This window comes from Heliconius melpomene, chromosome 7 (assembly GCF_056956725.1).
Source record: "Heliconius melpomene rosina isolate 202511_hmr_F chromosome 7, ASM5695672v1, whole genome shotgun sequence".
Lineage (NCBI taxonomy): Eukaryota > Metazoa > Arthropoda > Insecta > Lepidoptera > Nymphalidae > Heliconius > Heliconius melpomene.
Window position 1 is genome coordinate 7735133 of NC_140395.1, and position 24577 is coordinate 7759709.

A 24577-nucleotide genomic window follows, 5' to 3' on the forward strand; every position below is an offset into this window, starting at 1 on the left:
GATTGTGGGAATCTAATATTATGATACTACGTTCCCACAGACACTTCCGTTTGCCATTGTTGGCCAAATTCTGGAGGCACTGTGTGTTCAGTGACGGCACTGAACGCCGCGCTTTGCTTCGACACCAGAGCAAAGAAATGAAAATCTAAATATGAAGTAAATATTACATTTCTTCGAGTGGAGATCGAACCCACAACCAGGAGGCTTACAGTCACACTTGTGCTCCTGCGCCATAACTGGCCTCAGGAAGAAGCTTGAAGAGATGAGACAGATAAATCGATGTTTCAAGTCGTTAATTTAACAGTAGATTTCTGAAGGGCATATATTAATACGAAAACATATATATACTATGTTACATTTAGATACAAAATCCTTTCGTCTCTTGAACCCGAAGTATATCGATCAACTTAATGTTGACCTACGACCTTTAACACAGACGACTGAAAACTCTACTCCTGGTAAATCTGGCTTTTAGGTCATGCTATAGTAGGAAAATGGCTAAGAATGGAAGTTATATTATATTATAAGCTTAAAGTATTTTTCATTTGATTAGGTATTAAATCTGCTTTAAAAAATAATTATTATTGTGTTTGATAATAAATGTGATTTTAAATGTTTTCATCATAATTCGTAGTCTAGTAGGTAGAGCATACATAGTAACAGCTATGTTAAAGTTACTTTCTGAGTTTATGAAATATTGCTTGAGCGTAAGTCGTTTTAAATTGCACGCCGTAATAAGCACACACCTATTCATAAAATGGCGTCATCAGTTTATACCCTAGTACTGTGTTCGCAAAGGTTATCGTCGGAGGGCCGGCGGCACTCGGCCACCCCCTGACCTTTAAGGGGAGGCGGGAGGTAACCCGCATTAGCACGCGTCCGACCTGAAAGTGTCTCACGGCGTGGCGGCTCGGCGGCACGGCGGGCGCACCTGCACTGTAGCGGGCGCCCGGCACGCGCGGGCCAGGCACGGCGCGCGGCGTGACGGCGACGGCGCTGCGCGCATGCGCACCACCGCGCTCAAAATGAATTCCCGTTTCCCGCACTGTGGGCCGCACGCTCGTCGCAGCCGCGTGTCGCGTGTGAGAGCGGAGCCGCGCGTGCGGGGTGTGGTCTCGTGTCCGTGCAGTGCGTGCATGCAGCGGCGATGAGCGCCGCCAGCCCCGCGGGGCCCCGGCCGGCGCCGGCCTGCTAGCGGCCGCGGCATGGCGCGCCGCGCCGCCCGCGCCCGCGCCGACCCACTCCAGCCATGACCGACCTGCAGGCCACCTTCGAGTTCTCCGTCGAACTTTACAAGTTCTACAATGTCGATCTCTTTCAGAGAGGGTGAGTTGCGTGTGTCGCTCGCTTGTCACTATCAGCTGGACGGTGTGCGCTACACTACATGTAGCTGTGCTATATGTGGCGTTGCTCTATGACGTACGTGCTCTACACGTTGCAGTGATGTTAAATATTAAATATACTCGTGTTTAAATAAGATATTACAGTAGAAACTATATGAAGGTCTACTACGATATATGTATTTTCAAACAAAATATTGTGTTCTAACACAACAAGATGGTGCGTTATTATTACGGTCTTATTAATTTGTAGAAAATATACTGTTTCTTATATAAATTTACATGCTAGGCCATGTCACATAGAGAGGAATGTGTTATCTAGATAACACACTTACATAAAAAGACAAAATTACTTATAATATATGATCGATATTTTATTTCTATAATATGTCTGTTCTTGAACAACTAAAAGAGATACTCCCCTGTATATAATGGATATATTTTCAATTAATGTATTCAAATAAAGCAATCAAAGAGTCTACATGTAAAATAACCTAAGATCGCAGTAATACGCGATAAACCTAGTGACAGATAAGATATATTAACCTAGTTAGAGGTTACATAATGAAACGTAAAGTACAAAACAGCATAGTAAATAAAAGGCAAGAAATTAAAAAAGTAAGAAATACAATTAATTCTAAATCTAGTTTAAAATACATTATTTTTCTAATATTCAGTACAATTAACATCACCCTCTTTCTATAAGCCAGAAAATGTACGAGGAAAAGTATCACGTTACTACAGAATATAAATTACTAAAAATCTGTCGATACACACAGGGAGAGAGTATCAACATTTTAATCTTGGAAAGTCGTATAGACTTTTAAATAATTCGATTTGTTTTGTTGCTTTTCCATTGATACTTTATAAAACAATTTTTCTTTTATAAATGTTTTCACTAATATTAAAATTACATTACCATCTACTGCTCGTAAGAATATCGATCTTTAAATAACATAACAATTAACTTCATTTTATTCGCTCATAATGCAAAGAACGAAATACTTTCATGTCTTACTCTACAATTTCAGTAAAGACTATTTACTATTTCTCTATATTAATTATATTAACGACATTATTATTATACTTTTACATTTAATTTCCAATTAAATTCAAATGAAACATAAATCTTTATATCTTTATCTAATATTTGCCCCCAAGTTGCAACGTTCTCAACAGTTAAAACGTTATGACATCAACTGCCGTAACTTGTTAGACGTATCCACAGGGGACGTTCAGTTTATAGAAGATTAGTTTTAAAGAGAGCTCGCTAAGATCTTTAACATAATTGGTATTATCATGAAAGTTTATATTGCAATGTAGTAAGTTCTAGTGTAATGATAACGTTTGAACTATTGTATCTATAATATATATTATATTCATCAAATTGACATATAATATTGGAAAAACTCCCATAATAATTAGAATGTATTCTTTATAGTTCTATATTATGCGTACGTCAATGTGTAAATCTCATTGTAGCATTTTATATATATTGTATAATTATACTTTTTGAGAAATTTCTCACGTATTTAATTTCAGTCGTTTAAGTAAAACAATCAAAACAACAACGTGATTTTTTTTATAATGTTCTCAAATGACTGTATGTAGGTGTGTCTGTATATTTATAATAAAACACTGACACACAAATCATTAAATTCCCGAAAAAGGTAGGAAAAAGTCGATGTCTCTCCATTTTCCTAAAGACATCTGTAATTTAAATAAAAATATTTCGTCAATTATCATTCCGAGCCATAATTAGAAAGCTCCGCCATAATTAGGTGGTTCAACAATTAAACTCATCGAGAAAATAAGCAGTACGTTCAAAGGTTTATATATTCTTTGAGGCGCAAATACCTAGCACCAATTAGTGACGTTCTGAGAATCTGAGTAGAATAATCTTATATTACTAGGTAATATTATAAATGAGAACATTTATGAGAATGGATGTTTGTTTCACTTTCACCCAAAAACTGCTGAACGCATTTGGATGAAACTTTACAGTAATATTTATACCTTTGTATTGTTCTGATGTAGAAGCTATTCTAGCTTCTACTTCTACAGATCAGATTATAGAACTTATTGCTTACAATTTTTTTTTAAATGTTATACAATTTGGCTGTAATGACAATAAGTTTTGACGGGGTGAAGCAACGTTTCGGTTGAATTCATTTGCTAGCTAATCAAATCAATTATAGGAACTAGAAACCTATTTTTTTGAAACCCATGTTCCAATTTTCGGACTTAAAGGGGGACAATATGAAATAATTGTTTTAATAGCAATTATGGACTCTTTCTGTGTGTGTGTAAGTGATTTTTGTTAGATTTCACGAAAAATCCTATTTAAGAATTAAGAAATTAAAAGCTAACTAGAAAATCTTAACACTACCGCAGTAAGAGCCTACCTAGATACTTACAACGTCAATTTTATTTGGTGAAATAAATTATTCATGTCAATGAATGGAATTACCGATGGTAGCTGACAAGCCTTCAGGTTTCCCTTTTACGGAGCTACGAGAAGAATATTAGGGTGAAGAAAAATAATGTGTTTTACGAGCAATAACTTGTCAAACAGTTCTTCAATTTCAAAATATAACAAATACTTTGAGCAATAACTAATATATTTTGGAATATATTATCAGATTCTTATATCATTGACTTACTTATTATTATTATTGACTATAACTATTTATTATTATTATTATCCATCGAGTTAGTATGACAACCCAACTAATGATTGTTATATTTTTTTAATTATACTGATTAAAACTGTCACAGTCAAAAGTTTTGTTAACACACTCGTGCCGTTAGTAGTTCTAGTAATTTAAAAACCTATTTTGGCATGTAGAGTTGTATAAACTATTATAAAAAAAGTAGAAACTAATGAACTCTCAGTAGTTTCTACTTTCAGCCCCGACGTACAAACAGATAAAAATCTTGCAAATATATATTTTCGATATAACAAATTTATTAATAACGAAAATAATACTAACCAGTAGATATAAGCAATGAGGTTACATTATTACATTATATTCCTTTTTGCTCTTCATTTATTAGAGATATTGCATATTTAGTAGCGCAACAGAACATTGAAAAGGACTATATAAATATAACCACTTCAACGAGTGGGAATCAAACCCACTGTCACCGCGTTGTCCAATTCACCAATTATAGATAGATTACAAACAATACAATTAATATATATATATATATATATATATATATATATATATATATATATATATATATATATATATATTAGATATATATAAAAATAAGACTGGTCTAATTAGCATTGACATTATCTAGGCACATTGCAGTTATTTAATTAAGTAAATCTACGAGTAGGTACATAAAACAAGATGTTTCCGCACTGGTTACAACGACGAGCTATTAGTGAAATGGCTCCATTGACGGTGACTCACTTTGAACGTGGCCCGGAAACTGGGAATAGATTGGCCTGCGGGGGTGAACAGGGCTGACTGACGTGAAATTTGGGTGTTTTATTTTGACATATGAATATTATATACAAAATAGATTAAATATATAGATAAAAAAAAGTACTTCTCAGCAACAAAAACACGTTTTACATTCCATTTGGCAAAAGATATTACCGTGATGAAAAATTATGGCACACATGTTATTGGCCTCTTGCATGTGACCCATGATTGCTTTGACGTTTCGTTCACGTGAAATTTAAGCATAATTTCGAAAGATGGATTCAACTCTCCCATCTGGGCAAGTTTCCCGGTTTTCCCCTACTTTTTTCTTATTAGCACAATAAAGTATTATCATTATTAATAGTAGATTAAATGTTACGATCATAGTCTTGCACAAAATAAACACCGTTACTTGAAATCATGTATTTAATTAAAAATAAAAATGCGATATGAAAGCTCTTTTTCAAACCTATTTTTGACACGACACTGCAAATTTCGTTATAAAAAAACAAGGATTACTTTTTAAATATATTTTTAAAGATTTAACAAACTCAAATTCAATTTGCACGTGGCTCCACGTGTCGATCCTCAACAAATTGTATTTATTAAATATAATTGCATCACCACCGTTCCTAGCGTTATAACTTAAATTCATAAAATGAAAAATCGAAATATTTTAGGAGAATATATTAGAAAAAAAAATCATTTATTAAAATTAAAGTTACTATGGGTTCACCTCGAGATACCTAACAATAAGTGTTTTGTCATGATAGGACAATCACAAGCTGTCTAAGAAAAAGAATTAAAAGAAGAAGAAAAAGATAAAGAAAGAAACATTTACGACTATTAATGGATCGTTTATTTATTATTTGTGTCGAGGCAACGCGCGGCGTTGGGTTCCGCCACTCGGGGAGTGGAATGTTTTAATACTAAGCACAGCATGAAGCTGAAAAAAAGAAGTATAAACTTAGCAATTCTAGTAAGTAAAAAACCTATTTTGGGGTATAGAGTTGGGTAAACTATTTAAATGTTTATATAAATAAATTTAAACATCTATTTTACTTCAGTATTTATAACAAAATAACTCTATTATATATAGTTTTAGACAAAAAAATAAGAGTAAAAAAAATTGTTAATTTAAACTGACATTGTAGAGTGCACCCGTACCCGCCGTAATATAAAATTAAAAGTGTAACTGCACGTTACGTCACACGTGCCTATGTTTTAATTATTATAAGTAAGTCTTCGACGTCATTGCGGTGCTAAGAAAGAATATAATGACAACCGCAAGTATATGCCGCAAAAAAGAGTATATAGACAAACTCTATATATATATATAACCCTTTGTATATAGATAATAGTAATTATTTATTTTATTACAAACATCAAAGTAATTAATATTTTAAACAAATATGGCACTATTTTAAACAAACATGTCATATAAAAATGTTATATGACGCACAACCCTTATTCATTTCCTATCCTAATTCCTATGACAAATAAGGGGAGCAGTACATATAGGATGTAGGTAGGCAGTAGGCTAGTACTTTCATTAAGTCACGCAGAACTCGTTTATTGATTTTGCGTCGTTTTATATTAGAACTTTTATAATTACTTTTATATAAAATGGTGCCTAGTTTTTAAAATCTTTACTCTTTTCTTGTGTTTTTATGTAGACATAAATAAGTGACTCAAATCTCTAGACATGTGGAGGGAAGTTGAGAAAGAAGATATAATAGTTATCATAGGACGCACATATTTTTAAAAAAATTAGCTAAGTTTATCCTTAAGAAATTAATTTTCTATAAAAAAAATTTTTCTTTCAGAAATAAACTTTTCAATCGAGTCGATGCTTATTTATTTTTTCGACTGACTTTCGTAATTGTTTCTTGGCTTCTAAAAATATAGTATACGTTTGAACTTACCTATAAAATGTTATAATTTTGGAGATACTATTTATGCATGTTTACATATTTAACAATATCGATACTTATCCTATATCTTATAAAACAAAGTCGCTTTTAGTGTCTGTCTGTTGTTTCTACTACACTCTACTTACGTACTCTTCTTCTTCTAAACCACCCAACGGATTTTGATGCGGTTTTCACCATTAGGTCGAGTATTTTTTGTAGAAGGTTTATATATAGTTTATTATTTGTACATTCTTATGTAAATTAACATAAATACGATAAATATGTATAAAGTCCTACCCGTCAAGACACTTTCGCGCATGCGCTGCTTTAATGGTAAGTACTACATGAAAATAATGTACTGGAGTATTGTCCCTCTTAATTAGATCTACAAAAAAGTCCGCAACGGCATATTCATATCTTTTAAGAATAACGTGTAGTGGTCATTTTTCTGTCTAAAAATAATAATTTCAATATATTTTTTATTATGAGTCATATTTTTCCATAATGGTATTAATCCTTATCCTTTAAAATACTTTATTAATTTTCTGCGTTAAATGAAGATAAAATTTGCTTTTTACACTATTTCGAAATTGCGAAAAATTTTACAGAAAAACGTACTTAATTGTTGACACATCCCGCCGTTCACACATCAGCTGTATGTTACTCAAGTTTCACTTATCCCTTACTCTCAGCATATAAATAAGTATATTAGTTACGTTGGCCATTTAATGTAGATCAAAACTGTCTTTTACTGTTTTTCATTTTAATAAGTACTTTAGAAGTTGTTACAATATCAAAAAATCCTTGCTGCGAAACGGCTCGCTACTCGCCATGCATCCGCCGCGCCCGCCTGCCTCACACACATCGGTGGTTCAGTGGTAGAATGCTCGCCTGCCACGCGGGCGGCCCGGGTTCGATTCCCGACTGATGCATTCTATTTAATTTTCATCACAGGCAGCCACGTAGTGCTTGCTTTTCATCAGGGACAGAATATCCTCTTCAGTAATAACCACAAGCTCGAAAAAAAAACCCGCCTGCCTCTATAGCAACGAAGATTTAGATGCGATGATTTAAAATTACGGTACCTACTAAAAAATCCTTGCTGTGTAAAACAATTAGAAAATCCTTATTGAAACTACGAAAATGAGGGTTGCATTAGGGTTTAATTAATTTTCACATTATCTTAAGTGCTTTGCAAACATACATTATATGAATAATCCAGTAGTAAAAGCGGGCGAAGCCGCAAGGGGGTCGCTAGTATTTATAATAAAAATAAGCATTGCAGATTTAAACTTACACTAATTATTTAATTTATCGTATTCAAATACAATAAACTACACAAAAGCGTGCATTAACCTTAAATGAAAGTATATTCTCTAGTGAGAGCAGTGGAGTTATTCAAAGATTTTATCGAGAAAGAGGAAAATGGAGCTATACGGATCCTTTTAAGATAGATGAAATGATGAATATATGTATGTATAATAAATGACCTTAGAACTTAGTTATTTTTTTGGGCTTGGCAGTCTTCTTCTTCCTGGCATTAATCCCGGCTATTACCAGGGTCTGCCTTCCTACTCAACAGACTCCACTTTGCACGATCTTTTGCGTCCTCGGTGATTAGACATAATGGTGTAAATCAACAATGGGCTTCTGGCTACTGCCAGAACAAAAAAATAAAAAATAATTAAAGAATTCACGCTTACAAATGCCATGACACCTCGAATTCTTCAATATAAGGCAAAAACTCCAACCTGAAATAAAAATTTCGATATGCTTATAACAAATGCAAGTAGCCGAGCGTACTACGTATTGAAAATGTATGATTAACCTCCATGTTGTATAATAAAAGCTTGCATTCATAACTCTGATGTTAACAATGTACCTACAGCCGTGAACTATAATGTAGGTAAACGTACTCCTGCTTCATAAAATATATCGACTCGATCACGTGTACATATTATGAAACACCAGCTTCAGCATTCAGGCTTCTTTTACTTTATTATTGTGAGTAAACGCGACTGGTTGTGGATTTTATCCCAATTCTAGGAAATAAAAAATATTAATTTAAATAGATAAATGCTTTATTTAAAATTCTATTTTCGTGTCCTCTTTCTGGTGTCGATACAAAGCACAGCGTTAAGTTCCGCCATTCAACATGGAATGCCTCCAGAATTCGAAGTTTCTTAACACTAGATTCTCTCTGCCTAACCTGCTGTGTACGAGTTGAAGCTGATTAATCTAAATGTGAACAATAACTATGGCCCGTATTTATAAATCACTATCAAATCTGAGATGAATCTTGAGATACCGTTTTCATTCATACATATATATGAATAAAAACAGCTTATCAAGATCGAGCTCAGATTTGAGAGCGGTTTATAAATATTCGCCTAAATGTTAAGAATCTAGTAATAACACAGAAAATCTACTAAATTACGAAAATATTAGGTATAATATAGTTCTATGTCGTGCTTAAACTTCATAAATTACTTTTGTTTTCTAGGAAAAACAATGTTTTTCAGATAACGTGATTAATTCTGAGAAAGCAGCGATATAATTAGTTTCAGGTATTAGTGGATATACCTACGAGTATATATTTAAAAATAACTTAATTAAATACATTATATTATGCATATAAAATACGGCCATTTTGTTTCCATCTGTCAATAACCGCGCCACTGAACACACGTTTGATGATTTGTAGACATAAGGATGCTAGCGGATTTATGAATTTTTATTGGCATCCCCAAATATTACACTTTTAGTAACTGGCAGTTTTGACATAAAAATATTTTTATTTAAATAAATTAACAAACTGTGCTTATATTAACTGTATTTTCGTATTATTTTATATATAGATACTTAATATATTTAACTAAAACTTTTGAACAGAGCAGGCCTTGATCCGGTTAACGATCCAAAACTGTCTCGTAGCTTTAAGCTTTGGATACATTTAGTTTTTTTGTTTATAATTTCATTGGCTAGAGCTTTTGAACGAATTCTTAAAGCTATGGGTTTGGGTACTAATCCAGGATATTCTATGTTTATACGAATTTTATATAAATATAATTGTATCTTGTTAAGATTATATCTTTACTTTGTAAATAGAAGTGTATTATTATTGTTTACTAACATATTGAAGTGATTGTAAAATAGTAAAATATAATATATTTACTTAATAAATATAACAAGTAGATCGATAGCAACATAAGCAATTACCCTTCATTATAGATTATTGACATACACTCAAAGGTCTGTCCCGGAAGTAATTTAGCTGTGATTGTATCGATGCCAGAGCCATACGGTGCCATGCATTTTCGGTATGTTAGGTATGGCCGTAAACATTCCTAATTTTGTTTTATTATGATGATATATTAGATGTTTTTATTTCCTTATTACTATGATTAATAAATTATGATTGGAATGATTAGAGTAGTCAAAAAATTAAATCAGCTTCACGCTGTATCCCGCACACAACAGGATAAGCAGAGAGAACCTAAGTGTTAATACACTCCGTTCCCCACTACTTGACTCCGACTTCTGGAGGCTTTGCGTGTTGAGTGGCGGATCTGAACGCCGCGCTTTGCCTCGACACCAGAGCGAAGAAATGAAAATATAAATTCATTTCTTCGAGTGGGGATCGAACCCAGAACCAGTCGATTTTACACTCACGCTTGTACCGTTGCGACAAAACTGGCGTATGTAGTTACTATTATTATAATATTTCAAGCTATATCTTATTGTGAACACATAACATATACGTTTGTATATAATTTGCTTTTATATAAAGTACCCAGTATAGCCAATTTTTTTTTTTTATTTTTCAGATTTTCAATCTTCACTGAAATAAAATATTTTTAGAGTATTCCGGCATTTTCGTGTAAAGAATCACACGAAGCAATCCGAGATATGTTCTCGTACTGCCGTTATTTAGGCTTTGTTTAAAAATTAACTCGTACGTTTATGTTTTTCCATTTGGAATAGGAAGAGGGTCGGTTGAATACTGAACAGAACAGCGTGTTACTTATTTAAACAGGTTACATGAAAAGAGCATACCTTTTTACAAAATATATGTTATGTACGTACTAGTCGTTGCCCCCAACTTTGTTTATATGGATTTATACAATTAAAAACGCGTTCTTTTACGTTCCTATAATTTTTTTGAAAATCCCTGCGTCACCCAATGCTTAATTCACTCGCATCGAAAACGATCTAATTTTGGTTCTACGACCTAATTCAAAAGTGCCTTTTATATAGACAAACATTTTAATGTCACTAAAGCTACTAAAATACTGCATCTCTTTTTTCAAAATTTATATTTATACGAAATATAAATATTTTAAATAAACTAATAGCACTACTAATACTAGGTTTAATTGCTATTTTTTAAAAAGTTAAGCTGGTTTTAATACAACTTTGATTTAATATATAGACAATGTGATGATGTGATCGAATGACAAGCCGCGTGTGGCATCTCATATATATATTTAGAACGCCGCCGTGGTCGCACTCATCTATTATTTTATTTAAATAAAGTAAAAATATCAATAAATGTTAACTGTGTTTGTAAAAGCTCTAACATGTAGCTTTTCTGTAATATCTGTAATATTTAATAAAAAATAATTATATAAAATTTCAAGTTATTAATTTATAAATATGTGAAAACAAACAAATTTAATTTTGAAACAAAAATTAAATTAATGCAAAATTGTCCCTTAGCTGTTTCATTAAAATAAAACATATAATTCACTACATCGTCCAAATAATAATACGATTCAATAATTTATAACTCGATAGAACACAATTTTATTAACTGACCCTTATAGTAAAATTAGCCGCTGTTAGTTTGGCAACTTTACAAGGTTACAACATAGCTCTTAACAGGTGTATTAAATTTTTAGGCGCCTACTATCAGTATAAGATTATTTTTTCACGCTGTATCCCGCAAGTAGCAGGATTGGTAGAGGGAGCCATTGCGTGTTAAGTGACGGAACTCAACACCGAGTAATTTATATAAATAAATAAATCAGTTTCACGCTGTATCCCGCACACAGCAGGGTAGGCAAAGGGAACCTCGTGTTAAGACACTCCGTTCTCTACTTTCCGTCGAATTCTGAAGGCATTTGAGGCCGGTTGTGGCGCAGGGGCACAAGCGTGACTGTAAACGCGACTGTTTGTGGGTTCGATCCCCAATCGGGGAAATGAAAAGGCCTCAGTAGTGTCAATTTTACTAATTTATTAGAATAATTTAAGGATTAATTTACTTACTCAGAATTTTGCTTTCCACAGACTATATCAAGTGCGCGTGGGTTTGCGTGTGTCACCCAAGGTGCCAGTCCACATCGAGGCGACAGTGTCGAGCGGCAATGGCGCCGCTAGGACCGGCAGGCCCGCCGCTAACGCTTCCCTCATCGGAGGCCTCGCTGCTTCTAGAGCCTTCCAAATTATGTATAGAAATGAGGAAGTCACGTTGCGAGATATCGTGCATTTTAGGGCACATCTGCTAGGTAAGGAAATTAATGTTTCTTTATATAATATGTAATGACAAAATCGATATATTGTATTTTATATTCACATATATTTATGTTTTGAAAAGTTAAATAATTAAAACCTAATAAAAACATATAATATGTCCCTATATTGAACATATTGCGTTAGACGTTACAAGAATACAATTAATATAAGAAAATTTAGTACACACTTTATAAAAATGTTTTATACGTAGTTGATTTAAATATAAAGTTGTAGATTGTCAAAATAATCACTTATTACAATAAAAAAATATTATTGAACTTATTCATAATTATATAATTAAATGTATAGTATTTGTAAAATACAGAAGTCCTATCAATTTACAATATGATTGTTAAATTATAAGTAATTATTCAGATACTGTGTAATAATATAAGTAACTTATAGTAATAACATATTGCTTTGGATACTAGGAAAACAATTTATGTTATGATAAGCTATTTACACCCATATAAGATAACCACTACAAAAACAAGCCTAGGTTGAAAATACACAGTATTTCCAAAATGAAAGATAGAACCAGGACGACTCATAGCTTCGTTGGGAGTCTGCCAAGAGGTTGACCTAATATGCAGTAAACGTCCTAATTTCTAAGTTGAAAAAAAATCTCAATAGTAGGCGCATTTTCTACTTCGTGAATAAGGATGGTACTTTTGTATCAAGAGTTATATAAGACGAGAGGTAAATGCTGCACTATTTAAGACTGTACTTGAAAGAAAATAAAACTGTAATTTTTTTTTTTTAAATGGGCAATTTAAAAATAAAGATTATTATAACAAGAATGAGAAGTATGATAGTTAAGAAGAAATTATTAGGTTTAAAGGAGGTTTAAACTTGTAACTTGCACGCAGTAATAGAGTTCAGTATTCGAGTGAATGCACACGGTAGTTCCATGGAATGCTTAGTAGTTACTTCTCCTATATCTTCTAAAGATAAATTTAAAACATATCATCAAAATATATCAACAGTTAATCCTGTTATTCACCTTTACTTTTTATTCCACAGTTGATAGCCGTAACCTTAAGGAGTCCTTAGAGAGGGCAGAATGGAGTCTAGGCATAGAGCTTTGGTGCAGCGAAGGAGCTCAATCAAGCACGTTATCACCAGTTTCGTGCCGCGTGTTGAAACTGCACTTTCAACCCTCGCAGGGTTTACATTATCACTTGCCTGTGCTGTTCGACTACTTTCATCTCTCTGCAGTCTCCGTCACTATCCACGCCAGCTTAGTTGCCCTACATCAGCCCTATATCAAGTAAGTTACATCAAATTTTCTAATATGACACATATTAGAAAATTTGATTAATTAATTAATTTTTGGATGTAAATAAAATATTCCTTATAAATAATTGTTGATTGAAGAAATAATATTGATAGACTTTTAATATAGCAAGAAAAAATCGTTTAAAATCATAAGAAATGTCCGCTTAAACAAAATACATTGATATAAAGCACAAAGCTTAGGTCCTTCATATGTTTCATAATTATATTCTTCAATTTTATTGAATACAAATAATAATATTTTCTATAGTTTTCTATTAAATATATTTATGAACACTTCAACCGTAATGTCGCGCAAAACGTATCTCCATAGTGTTATGAAGTTGGCGCGTGATATAAGAGTCTCATATTGCAGTAGCGAACAATGCAAAGTGGATTTCTACTACAATAACTTCCCCGCCTTTCAAGTATTCTTTTGACATATATTTTTGTAACCTTTGACGTATACTCTTCTCTTCTCAGATAAAACAAAATTCATTTGTTACATGTCTTTATTTAGGAAGAGCATCATGCATTATGTACAGAGCTGGTAAGTAGTAGACTTTAGAGTTCGACCCATACCACTTCGACCCATGAAACACACTTTTTTCTAATTCTAATTGTATCTTTTTGAATATTTTATGAAATTATATAGATGTATTTTAATATTTAATACTTTAATATTTTGACTTTTCGTAGTTATTTTAATCCGCCTCAGTCCATATTTGTAGAAATACAAAAAAATATAAGAATGTTAGTAATTTTAATAGAATTTTAATCTTTCGCATACTAAAATGTAGATAATGTCAGCCATTAATGTACAAGAATATTCCCATTCGTAGAAAATGGTCAATATTATGCCAGACATCGCATGTCTCATAGAGAACTATAATCTTTTTAATTATAATAATATTCTGTATATTATACTTAACACAGAATAATTTCAAATTGTACCTGATTACAGGCGGCTAATGTTTACGGAAAAGTAAGGGATTTAAATAATTTAAGTAAAACAGCTCCTCGTAATATGAAAAAAATATTGGTTTAATTGCAGTACACCTCGCTCTAGCAAGCAGTGGGGGAAATTGATGAAAAGTGCAGGGTCAAACTTTAACGCTTCAGGAAGCTTAGAGAACATTTTGTTTGGGTCGAGCGGGAAATGTGCCGGCGGGAACTCCAGCAAAATAGCGCATGCCAGGTATTGTTATTACTATATAAATTCTTCTTTATAAAATATTTTTTAAAATTTAATTGTGCTGTTTATGGAAAATTACTGAACGTTTACTAAACGTTTTTGGTCCAATCAAATATACTTTTAACTAGATGTTTTCTAGATTATGTTAACTCTACAAAAGTAGAGGATTACGACGGTCATTAATGACAGGTCAAGAGTTTCTTATACTTAGAAACATTTTTCAATAATTATTTCAGACAAGTTCACGCTGAAGTTTGTGGTATTCTACTTGGATCATTGGAGGGGCTGCAGAGCGCTCTGACAGTTTGTGGATCGACTGGAGTGTTACTTACTCCCGAAGAATCGTCTTCCAATTCTATCGTGGGCGAAGTTGCACAGCGAATAAAAGATTTGAGTGATCTAGGGAAGGTAAGTTATGAAGCAATTTAAGCATCTGTTCATATTTAAGCAAGAATTTGTTAATTTTGCAAAATGAATATAGATACTCAAAACTGTTAATTGTGCCATAAAACTTGTATTAATTATATACATTTCTCTTTAGAAATCAGAAGCAGGTGAAGAAGAAGAATGGGCAATGGGGGCAGCACACGATATAGCAAGATTATGTGCAGAAGTAACGCTTCGTTGGCGCGCCTTCCTACACCATACTTCAGATCGTCCCCACGTGCACCACGCTCTAGCTGCGAGGCATCACGCTTTACGGTAAGTATTGTATACTTGTCATAAAAATAATAATAAATTCTAAACTAAATCTTAATAACTTTGCACAAATTAATTTCAGAATTAAACGCTTTTCTGAATGTTTCTTCGTGCTGGACAATCCGAGACATTCGCTAGCGGGTTGCTACGACAGCAACTACCAGTCTTATCAAAGTGTTGGAGAAACGGCGAGACGATCGCGTTACCTTGCCCTCTTGCCACCTTTACCTGTACATTGTATCGCCCTTGATGGCGACCCCCACATAATGCCAATTATATTTGAAGACAGGTAAATCACTTCGACAAATAATACAATACTATTAGGTGCATAACTCCCACAGTTTTCCTATATATAGGTTTATTGGTACCTTACCTACCTAAGATCTTTGGATCTGCTGGTCCGATTTACTATGTTTTTGTTTTGTGTGAAAGCTGTATTCTTCAGAAGTGCTATAGGCTATATAACATTACATTATACATATAAACTAATATATTTTAAAGTACTTTCTAATTTGACATGCAATTTATTCTGCCATGTTAATAATAACCGTCGCGTCGCTACGCAACCGTTACCGCGACATTTTGATATTCATCCTTATGAAAATGAATAGTCACTTTTAGCATTTTATCTAGATTGAAATTATAGTTTACTGTATAACATACTCATAAATAATTAAGGAGATGTCACTGATTTCAAATGACCTAGCCTACGGGCGGCAAAGTATGACCGACGCGAACGGGCAGATGACGTTGACGGTTTTATAAATTTTCATACATTTTCGAACTATTGTAAATTTTTATGTAATTATTTGCTGTTTATAATTAATTTAAACTACACTTTGATTCTCTTCTTATTTTATTTGATATTGCCCGCTAAAATCTATTTAATAGAGAGAAATGTTTAGTTATTTCTTAGAGTCGATATTTAGGTAGCACGGAAAACTTTATGTACTTTTTCTAATATTAAGAATACCTATCCTTTAGTTACTTTTAATCCTTTTGTTGGTTCATTTCAATAACTCAGATATTTTTTTCTATTAATACGTCTCTGTTTATTATTCTTTTCGATTATTTAAGCTTATATTTTCTTACTAATTCTATTGAAAATTGAAAATAATTTCATGAATATATTTAATAAATATTCTTATAGTTGAAGCAGGCGTAGCCGCGTCCGGGTCCGCTAGTAGTATATATATATAAATTGTCACTTTTCCGATATTTTCTTTTATTTGTATTGTCGTCGTGCCAAATTACATAAACATACTACGGGTTCACAAAATTCAGCTATTACAATAATATCCTTTTTATCTGTAGATATTATTTAGAATAATTTTACTTAGCACTTATTTTAGATATCAAGACACCGCTGAATTTGCGAGGAGACGTTCATTTTTGAATTCAAATACTAACAAAGCTGGAAGTGGTACGTTGGATTTTTTTGATATAACTGCATTACGTGTATAATATACTTTAATATAAATTTATAATATAATTAAAAATTTTGTTTCAGATCCATTTTTGTGTTCGGAACCTGTTGGAGAGGACTGCGCTTGTAGTGTTACGTCAATAATTGATTCTAGGAGGCCCTCCTCTGAAGCATCGAGGGTTACTCTATCATTGCCTAAAGCAATGATAGATGTGCTTGAACCACAATTTAACACTCCTAAAGCAGGTGCAGGTGTGGTGCAAGCGACATTAACACTTGCACCACAAAAATCTGCTCGAGGATCACCAAAAAGAACGATTGTGAAACAAAGCGTGGTTGAAATGAATAAACCTCACAATAAACAACTAGAACTAACTGGCAGAAATCGATATATTGTTCAAAACAATCAGATTAGTGAAATCCAACTACCACCAAACAATGTTTTTTCTTCGTGTCCTATTCAACAAGGTCAACAATTGTCTAGATACTCAGCCTCAACATTGCTTGATATAAATGCTGCTAAAAGTAACATAAATGTATCTCAAGTAGGAAAAGATAGATCAGATACTGATCAAGTTTTTAACCAAAAGCATGAAATCACAAGTGGTGTAAGTACTTTGCCAGCTAGACATAGCAAATCCTTAGACCAACTGAGAGTTTCACAAATGACACCTTTAAGTATACAAACTCTATCGAAAACTGTTAAGAATAGTTCTAATACATCAGTCAACTGTCAAAAAACGTATACATCATCTCAACCAACAAAACCAACAACTCTACCAAGAAGTGTCACAACTACAGCTTATCCTACCAATACGACGACTCGATGTGGATCAAAAGGTGAGGATTATAGAAGAAACATCAATGAATTTAGAGAAAAGTATAAAAATCCTTGCAATTCTAGCACCCATGGAATAAATAATGAAGTATTTCACAGTGTAGGGTACAAGTATGACAGTACCATGAAAGGGAATACTAACCAAATTTATGGTTACGCTTTCGGTAATCAGGGTAACATACCAGCGAATATTCGTAATCCATTAGAATTTCAAAGAGGCTATAGTGTAAATTTACCCCGTCCTATGTTGCCTCCTCGTAATTCTTATCCACCCGTTAGTGGGAAAAATCAAGTGACTGATCAAAGTAATTTAGTTTCTAATAAGCATGTTCATAGATCCAATTCTACTCATGTGTTCCAACAAAATATTGATAATCAGCAAATGGACATAGAAGCAGCTCGAAATCAATTAAGGCATGAATTAAATTATTATCTCCAAAAAGGTGATTGGAGTTATGATTTTAATACTGGAAGTTTAATACAAAATTATCAAAAGAAATCTAGTAAAAGTAGTGATGACAGTGGCTTTGTTATGACGTTAGATAGGAGTAGCGATGGAACATCCAAGTCAACATACTCAAAAACGCCACCATCTACGCCTCATTCTACTCTGCCTTCAGTAAGACATAAGAAAAGCCGATCTAAAGAATCCAAACTTAATATAAATGGTAAAGAAGCCATTAAAATGAATTCAAGTCGGGATTCGTTAAGCAGTCATCATTCTATCAAATCTAGAGATAGTAGATCCGATAGACATACACCAAAATCGGATAGAAGTACACCGAAGTCAGGAAGGGTTACTCCAAAATCTGGAAAAGCTACACCGAAATCTGGTGGCATTACACCACGTTCTGGTCTAGCTACTCCTAAATCTGGTAGAGCTACTCCGAAATCAGGAGGAACTACTCCAAAGAGCGGTAGATCTAGTGGTAAGCCTGAGAAACGTACAAAACATAAAGCATCAGATAAAATGACACAACTTATGTCAGAAGCTGCATCTTCTTCCAGTGACGAAAGTATACCTTTTGAATTGAGAAGACTTGAATCATCGACAAGTGTTCCATACAGCCTAGATCACGGATCAGAATTACGGCATTGCAGAAGTGCAGCATCCATTATTGATGAACCTAATTTAAATAGTGCGTTTGGTTCCGAGTCTTTGCCTAACTTAGCCCCACCGCCAGCATTTGAGTCTCCTCCTTTAGATATTGGCGACAAAGACTTTAAAATTTTACCACCTGAAAATTTTATAAATAAAGAAGAAAAACGAAGTAGAAGTTCAACATCGAGCTTAAGTGAACAAAGTGGTTGGGTTTCAAGCGGGCGAAGTTCAGGACCTTCTTCTCCTGATAATGGCAGTTGCCAATTAAATCCAAATTATTCTGCACCGAGTACTAGTACTGTTCCTAAAATACCTAGTAAAAAATATGATGATAATGCTGAAACTCGAAAAAGAGAAGGTGACAAGGTAAGCGAATTTAAAAGAACTGTTCTCAACGGCGAGCAATTACGTGAACGTCTACTTAAATTAGCTGTAAAAGCTACTCAAAGTAGCTCAACTGAGAAAATAGAATGCTGTGATAAGGAAATTTGTGAAGAATGTACCATTTGTAGTGACTCTATTTGTACGGACAGTCAATGTGAATATAATAAAATGATGCACAATAATGGAATTGATGCTGGTTGCAATTCAGATACTTGTACAGCAAGCTGCTTCCAGCAATATTCAGAATCAAACATGAGTAAGACAAGTCAGAGACACAATTCTTTTAGTGCTATACAAGGAAAGACTTACAGCTCAATCAATAAATCTCCAAATGAAGGAAGCGTAAAAAAGTCTCAGACAGTTAGCGATAACTTACATCCATACATTAGAAAAGAAATAACACCTAAGCCCCAATCTCAACAACCCCTTCCAGCAAAATCAAACACTATGAATAAAACTAAATTAAGAGATAGAATAGAATATACTGAAAAGTTAATAGCAGCAGAAATTCGAAGTCTAACAGTTGACCGATCGTGTAAAAGCCACAAAACTGCTGGAGGGCCTGTGTCATCAGCTCAAAAATACCAAGGGAAGGCTAAATCAGAAATAGATTTAAGTCATTTCAGCGGTGAAAATGATTATGAACACCTACCTCCCCCACAACAATTTAGAGATGCTCCCCCTCCACCTGACGAATTTAAGGTATACTATGATCATTATTTAAATTATGAGTAAATTTCTATATAAAGATAACCATTTGCTTTCAATTTTAAGGATCCTCCCTTAAAGTCGCCACATCTAAGCAGGCAAAGTAGTAAATCGTCTACGCCCTCTAAAAGTAAGAAATCTGCACAACCTACCACATTACAGCTGGATAATCCACTTTATCATGTATGCGAAGGTACTTATATATTTTTTTTACATCCGTCTTTATTTACTAACGCTTATGCTTAGAAAAACTAACCATCAAATATTGGTTCAGGAATATTAGAAAGACGAAAATTAAGACCTCATCAGTCCATGAATGCCAATACAGGAACGTCGGCCAGCACGCTTAATAAAAGCCAAAGCACTGGAGAACTAGCTAGCAGAAGTGAAAATGGTAATATAGGAAGGTCGTTGACCTGCTTTACTACAGACAGCCAGTATTTAATTATGTTGTTTAAAATTATAAGTTCCTATATATTATATTGTCGTCTTTCAGAACAACGACAAAGTAACCTCGTCAGCATATTTGGATTGGCAGAGTCAGAACGATTGTTTGTGAAATGTAGAGAAGAATTTAGACAAAGTGTCAAGTATCCAGGAGCTATATATTCTGACTTCCCACCCGTAGAAAACTCCTTGCCATATTTCCATATAAGCGATGAATATAGGATGTTTAATCCAGAAGGTGTGTATCATATTTGATAATAAAACTGATAAAAATATATATATATATATATATATATATATATATATATATATATATATATGTTAGAATTATATCATGGTAATAAGAAATAACCAAAAAGATTTTAGATATACTTAGATGTACACATTTTTTTTATTTTAGGATTACATCTCATCATATGCGTCCATGGACTAGACGGCAACGCAGCAGATTTACGATTAGTAAAAACTTATTTAGAATTAGGCTTACCCGGAGCTCGACTAGACTTTCTTATGTCAGAAAGAAATCAAGGAGATACCTTTTCCGATTTTGATACCATGACCGATCGGTAGGTATTTAATTTTTAATTTTTATTATATTTTTTGACTTATACTTTAAATATTAATACGATTCTTTTGCAGGTTGGTTCAAGAAATTATGACGCACATACAAAATTCAAGCGAACCAGCCAGAATTAGTTTTGTAGGACATTCCTTGGGCACTATTATTATTAGATCCGCTTTAGCTAGACCACAAATGAAACCATTCCTGGGGAAATTACACACGTTCTTGTCACTTAGTGGACCACATTTGGGAACGCTCTATAACTCCAGCGGTCTTGTAAATGCAGGTAAGCAAATATTACAGGTTGCTAATTGTGTTTGTAGCATTGTATGTTATTTAAGATGCGTATCACATATCTTTAACTGAATAAGATAAAAATAATAAAAAACACAGCCACGTCAAACGTATAAAACTCCTCTGTTTACGTGGGGGGTTATAAAAAAATCTGTAATAAAAAGAGCATAAATTACGACAATAACATTTAAAATATGCGTAATTCTCATATTTACAGGAATGTGGTTTATGCAAAAATGGAAAAAGTCTGGTTCCTTATTACAACTGTCTCTTCGCGATGCAGCTGATCCACGGAGATCATTTCTCTATCGGTTAAGTGAACGAAGTCAGCTGCATCAATTCAAGCATATTCTACTTTGCGGTTCTGGGCAAGACCGATACGTTCCATTACATTCTGCAAGATTAGAGCTCTGCAAAGCTGCCGCTAAGGACACATCGTTGTTAGGACAAGCTTATAGAGAAATGGTAAAAAAAATGTTAAATATTATATAATCATTCTTACTTATTAGAGGAAGTTGTGGATCCGGTGGAAAGCGGGAAACTGAATTTTGATACTAGGTTATCTCTGCCTATCCTGCTATATGCGGGAAAAGTGTGAAGCTAAAAAAATGTATTCTGTGTATATATTTGATATCATAGATAAAGTACTTACATAATTAAAAAAAAATCTTACTTTGTGTTTTCCAATAATTAATCTGAAGGTTGCCAAGAAGAAATCGCTGTTTTAGTTATTAACCGATTCATGTATTTTATTTATGGTTGTAATTATGTTTATAAATATTTTATAATAATGGATTAAACTTTTATGAATACTTTTTGAAGTTTACACAAAAAAGTTTCTATTAATATTATTAATACACAGTGATTTAACTACGTTTCGACGTTTGCAGGTGCATAATATGGTGTCACCACTGGCGGCTCGAGCTTCTTCGGTATCGGTGGTCCGGTACGATGTGCAACACGCCCTGCCACACACCGCTAGCGCGTTAGTTGGCCGAGCAGCTCATATCGCTGCATTGGACTCTGATCTGTTCATAGAAAAGTTTCTGCTCGTCTCAGCGTTGAAATACTTCCGATAAAAATAAATTTAGATAACACATATGTGTACGTGCACCCGTATTAAGACATTGCATCTATATGAATGTGGACCGCGCAATACATTACATGGTATTAGTTTCTTTTAATTCAATAGTTCCTCATCGTCTCTGCGCTTCATTATTTTCAACTAAAAACTTAGATTTCATTAAATTTCTTTAATTCTAAACAAATTAGATCAAAATACGAGCACTAAAGCTCGTGTGATGTCACGTGCCCTCACATGCCTTAAGCTTTCATAGAAGCACTTTAACGCGAATTGATATTGCAGAATTACTTCTGTGTTATACTACACCATTAAACCTAAAACAACTAAACACGACCGAACTGCAATCGGACCTGTCTATTCCTTTCCTTTTTTATAATATTTACTCCAAAAGACTTTAGTTTCATACTGAAACTCGCAGAAACGTGTGATTAAGTATATATTTTTTTTGTAATATAGATAAAGTATATTGGAAAAATGTATGTGATTAAATAAATAAGATTAAAATAAATAAATATTAGGTTTTCATTAAATGGAATGCTATTACCTAGTCAAAATGGATTATATCAAAAACATAGCTTACGCATTTCTCTGGCATTTATTGTAAGAAAGGCAAATAATATAAGTTTACACAATTTATTCGGAGTATAGCACCTTATCTGGTCATCGCTCGTTCTCTCTCTCTTATATTATCAGGTGTTTTCACATTAATATTACAATGCACATTATAAACTATCGCAAATTTTAAATAATGTTGGCAATGAATGAAATTAAACTTATCTCCTTTAATGAAAGATTTACTTACTTACACATGATTAATTTTACATGAAAATGTGTGATAAAAAGCAGCGTATAAATTTCTTAAAAATTTCAATTTTTAATTATACTAGGTTAAGATGGATCTTTACACCAAATTATTAAGACTTTCGAATTAGCAAGTGTAGAGTATGTAGATGTTATCTGTATTAGGATTTTATTAATTGTTGTATATGATCACTGAAACAAACATACGAATTTTATTTGTGCTTTTGGAATGCTAAGCCCATAGTTCTTTTTTTTGTGCTATTACAATTCATCATGTTTCAATAGTGACCTCCACTTTTTTAATTTGAATTTCACTTTTTTTTCACAAAATTAAAATTATATTTCGTTTTTATCATACAAATAAAAACAAAAAAAATATCAATTTATATCACAAACACATCTTAATTTATCTACATGAAGATATAAATAATTTTGTCTTAGATCCAAGTGAAATAAATATTACACATATGATAACAATGTTAAACTATAAAAAAACTAATATGGCGACAAGATGACATTTATATTTATAGAATTTTATCTATAAATTGTATATCTTTTTTTAACAACATTTTTACGTATTTAGTAGTATTTTAATAACAGCCACACTAACGCGATGTACACAGGTACTGTATTATAACAAAATATCACCATGAAATCACAATTTATTCTCAAGTGGACACTGAGTTCGATATGGCTGGATTAAGTTTTTACAATTTTTGGATTTATATGCACTTTTATAAATTAATTTTCTGAAATAATAATATACTTTGAACATTAATTAAGTGAATGATCCGACAGGGCCTTATTACAATATAAGGACAGGCCGCAGCCTTAATGCAGTAATTAAAAATTAGAGTAAAAGTTGTAAATTATCGAATGTTAGACTGATCTTTAAAAATATACGGTATTAATAAGTTTAATAGATTCATTTATAGTCATGATTTGATAAAAACTGTTATTAATGTCTTGCTCTGTCCACTTTTCTCTATTTATTAATCTGTAGGAGACATTTTATACAGGGGCTTAGAAATTCTAGTCTTTATTTTAATTTCTTTTTAGAATAGTGTGACAACAACGTGATCAAAAAAGACTTTTTAATTTTAAAATTAACTAATCGTACACGTCATCATCAATAATATTATTTTCTTGATAATGTTGTTGTTATACGATATATTATAACATATTATATTAGAGAGTAATACCTAAATTGGTTGCTCATGGGCATTGCTTTTAAAAATAAAGTAATCTAATATACCTAGTAGATGTATCGAAAACAAAATGACATTGTAAATAACAGAACAAATTTTTATTTGTAAAAACATTCGTATGTTAAATGGATATGTGTCGATGTTATACACTTATAATAAAATAAATAATGCCCGAAATCTCGAAAGAAAAACATTTTTATGTCGTTTCTTTATTTTCCTGTGATTTTTTTGTCAATTGAAATCGAAGAAGCTAAAAAATACTACAAAGACTAAACGTCGTCGCTTTGGTCAGCATTAGACATGTACACTTTCAAACTATTCCTGGCGTGAACGATCTATGAAACTTT

At 32.9% G+C, this 24577-nt stretch overlaps 1 protein-coding gene across 5 annotated transcripts; it reads left to right on the plus strand.

The window, feature by feature from the left end:
- Nucleotides 1–1185: 1185 nt before the first annotated feature.
- LOC146537570 (protein FAM135A) lies at nt 1186–24425 on the plus strand. 5 transcript variants are annotated; one of them, XM_085187560.1, is made up of 17 exons: nt 1186–1326; nt 11983–12200; nt 13231–13477; nt 14003–14032; nt 14537–14680; nt 14914–15085; nt 15219–15379; nt 15459–15665; nt 16729–16799; nt 16887–19828; nt 19901–20027; nt 20109–20228; nt 20331–20519; nt 20682–20847; nt 20921–21129; nt 21355–21602; nt 22028–24425. In XM_085187560.1, the coding sequence occupies exons 1-17, from the start codon at nt 1250–1252 to the stop codon at nt 22214–22216; spliced, it is 5517 nt and encodes a 1838-aa protein (XP_085043686.1). In that variant the 5' UTR covers nt 1186–1249; the 3' UTR covers nt 22217–24425. The 5 variants fall into 5 exon arrangements, with proteins under 5 accessions (XP_085043686.1, XP_085043687.1, XP_085043690.1 ...); XM_085187561.1 differs by having other exon boundaries at nt 19916–20027; XM_085187564.1 differs by lacking the exon at nt 20109–20228.
- Nucleotides 24426–24577: the final 152 nt, after the last annotated feature.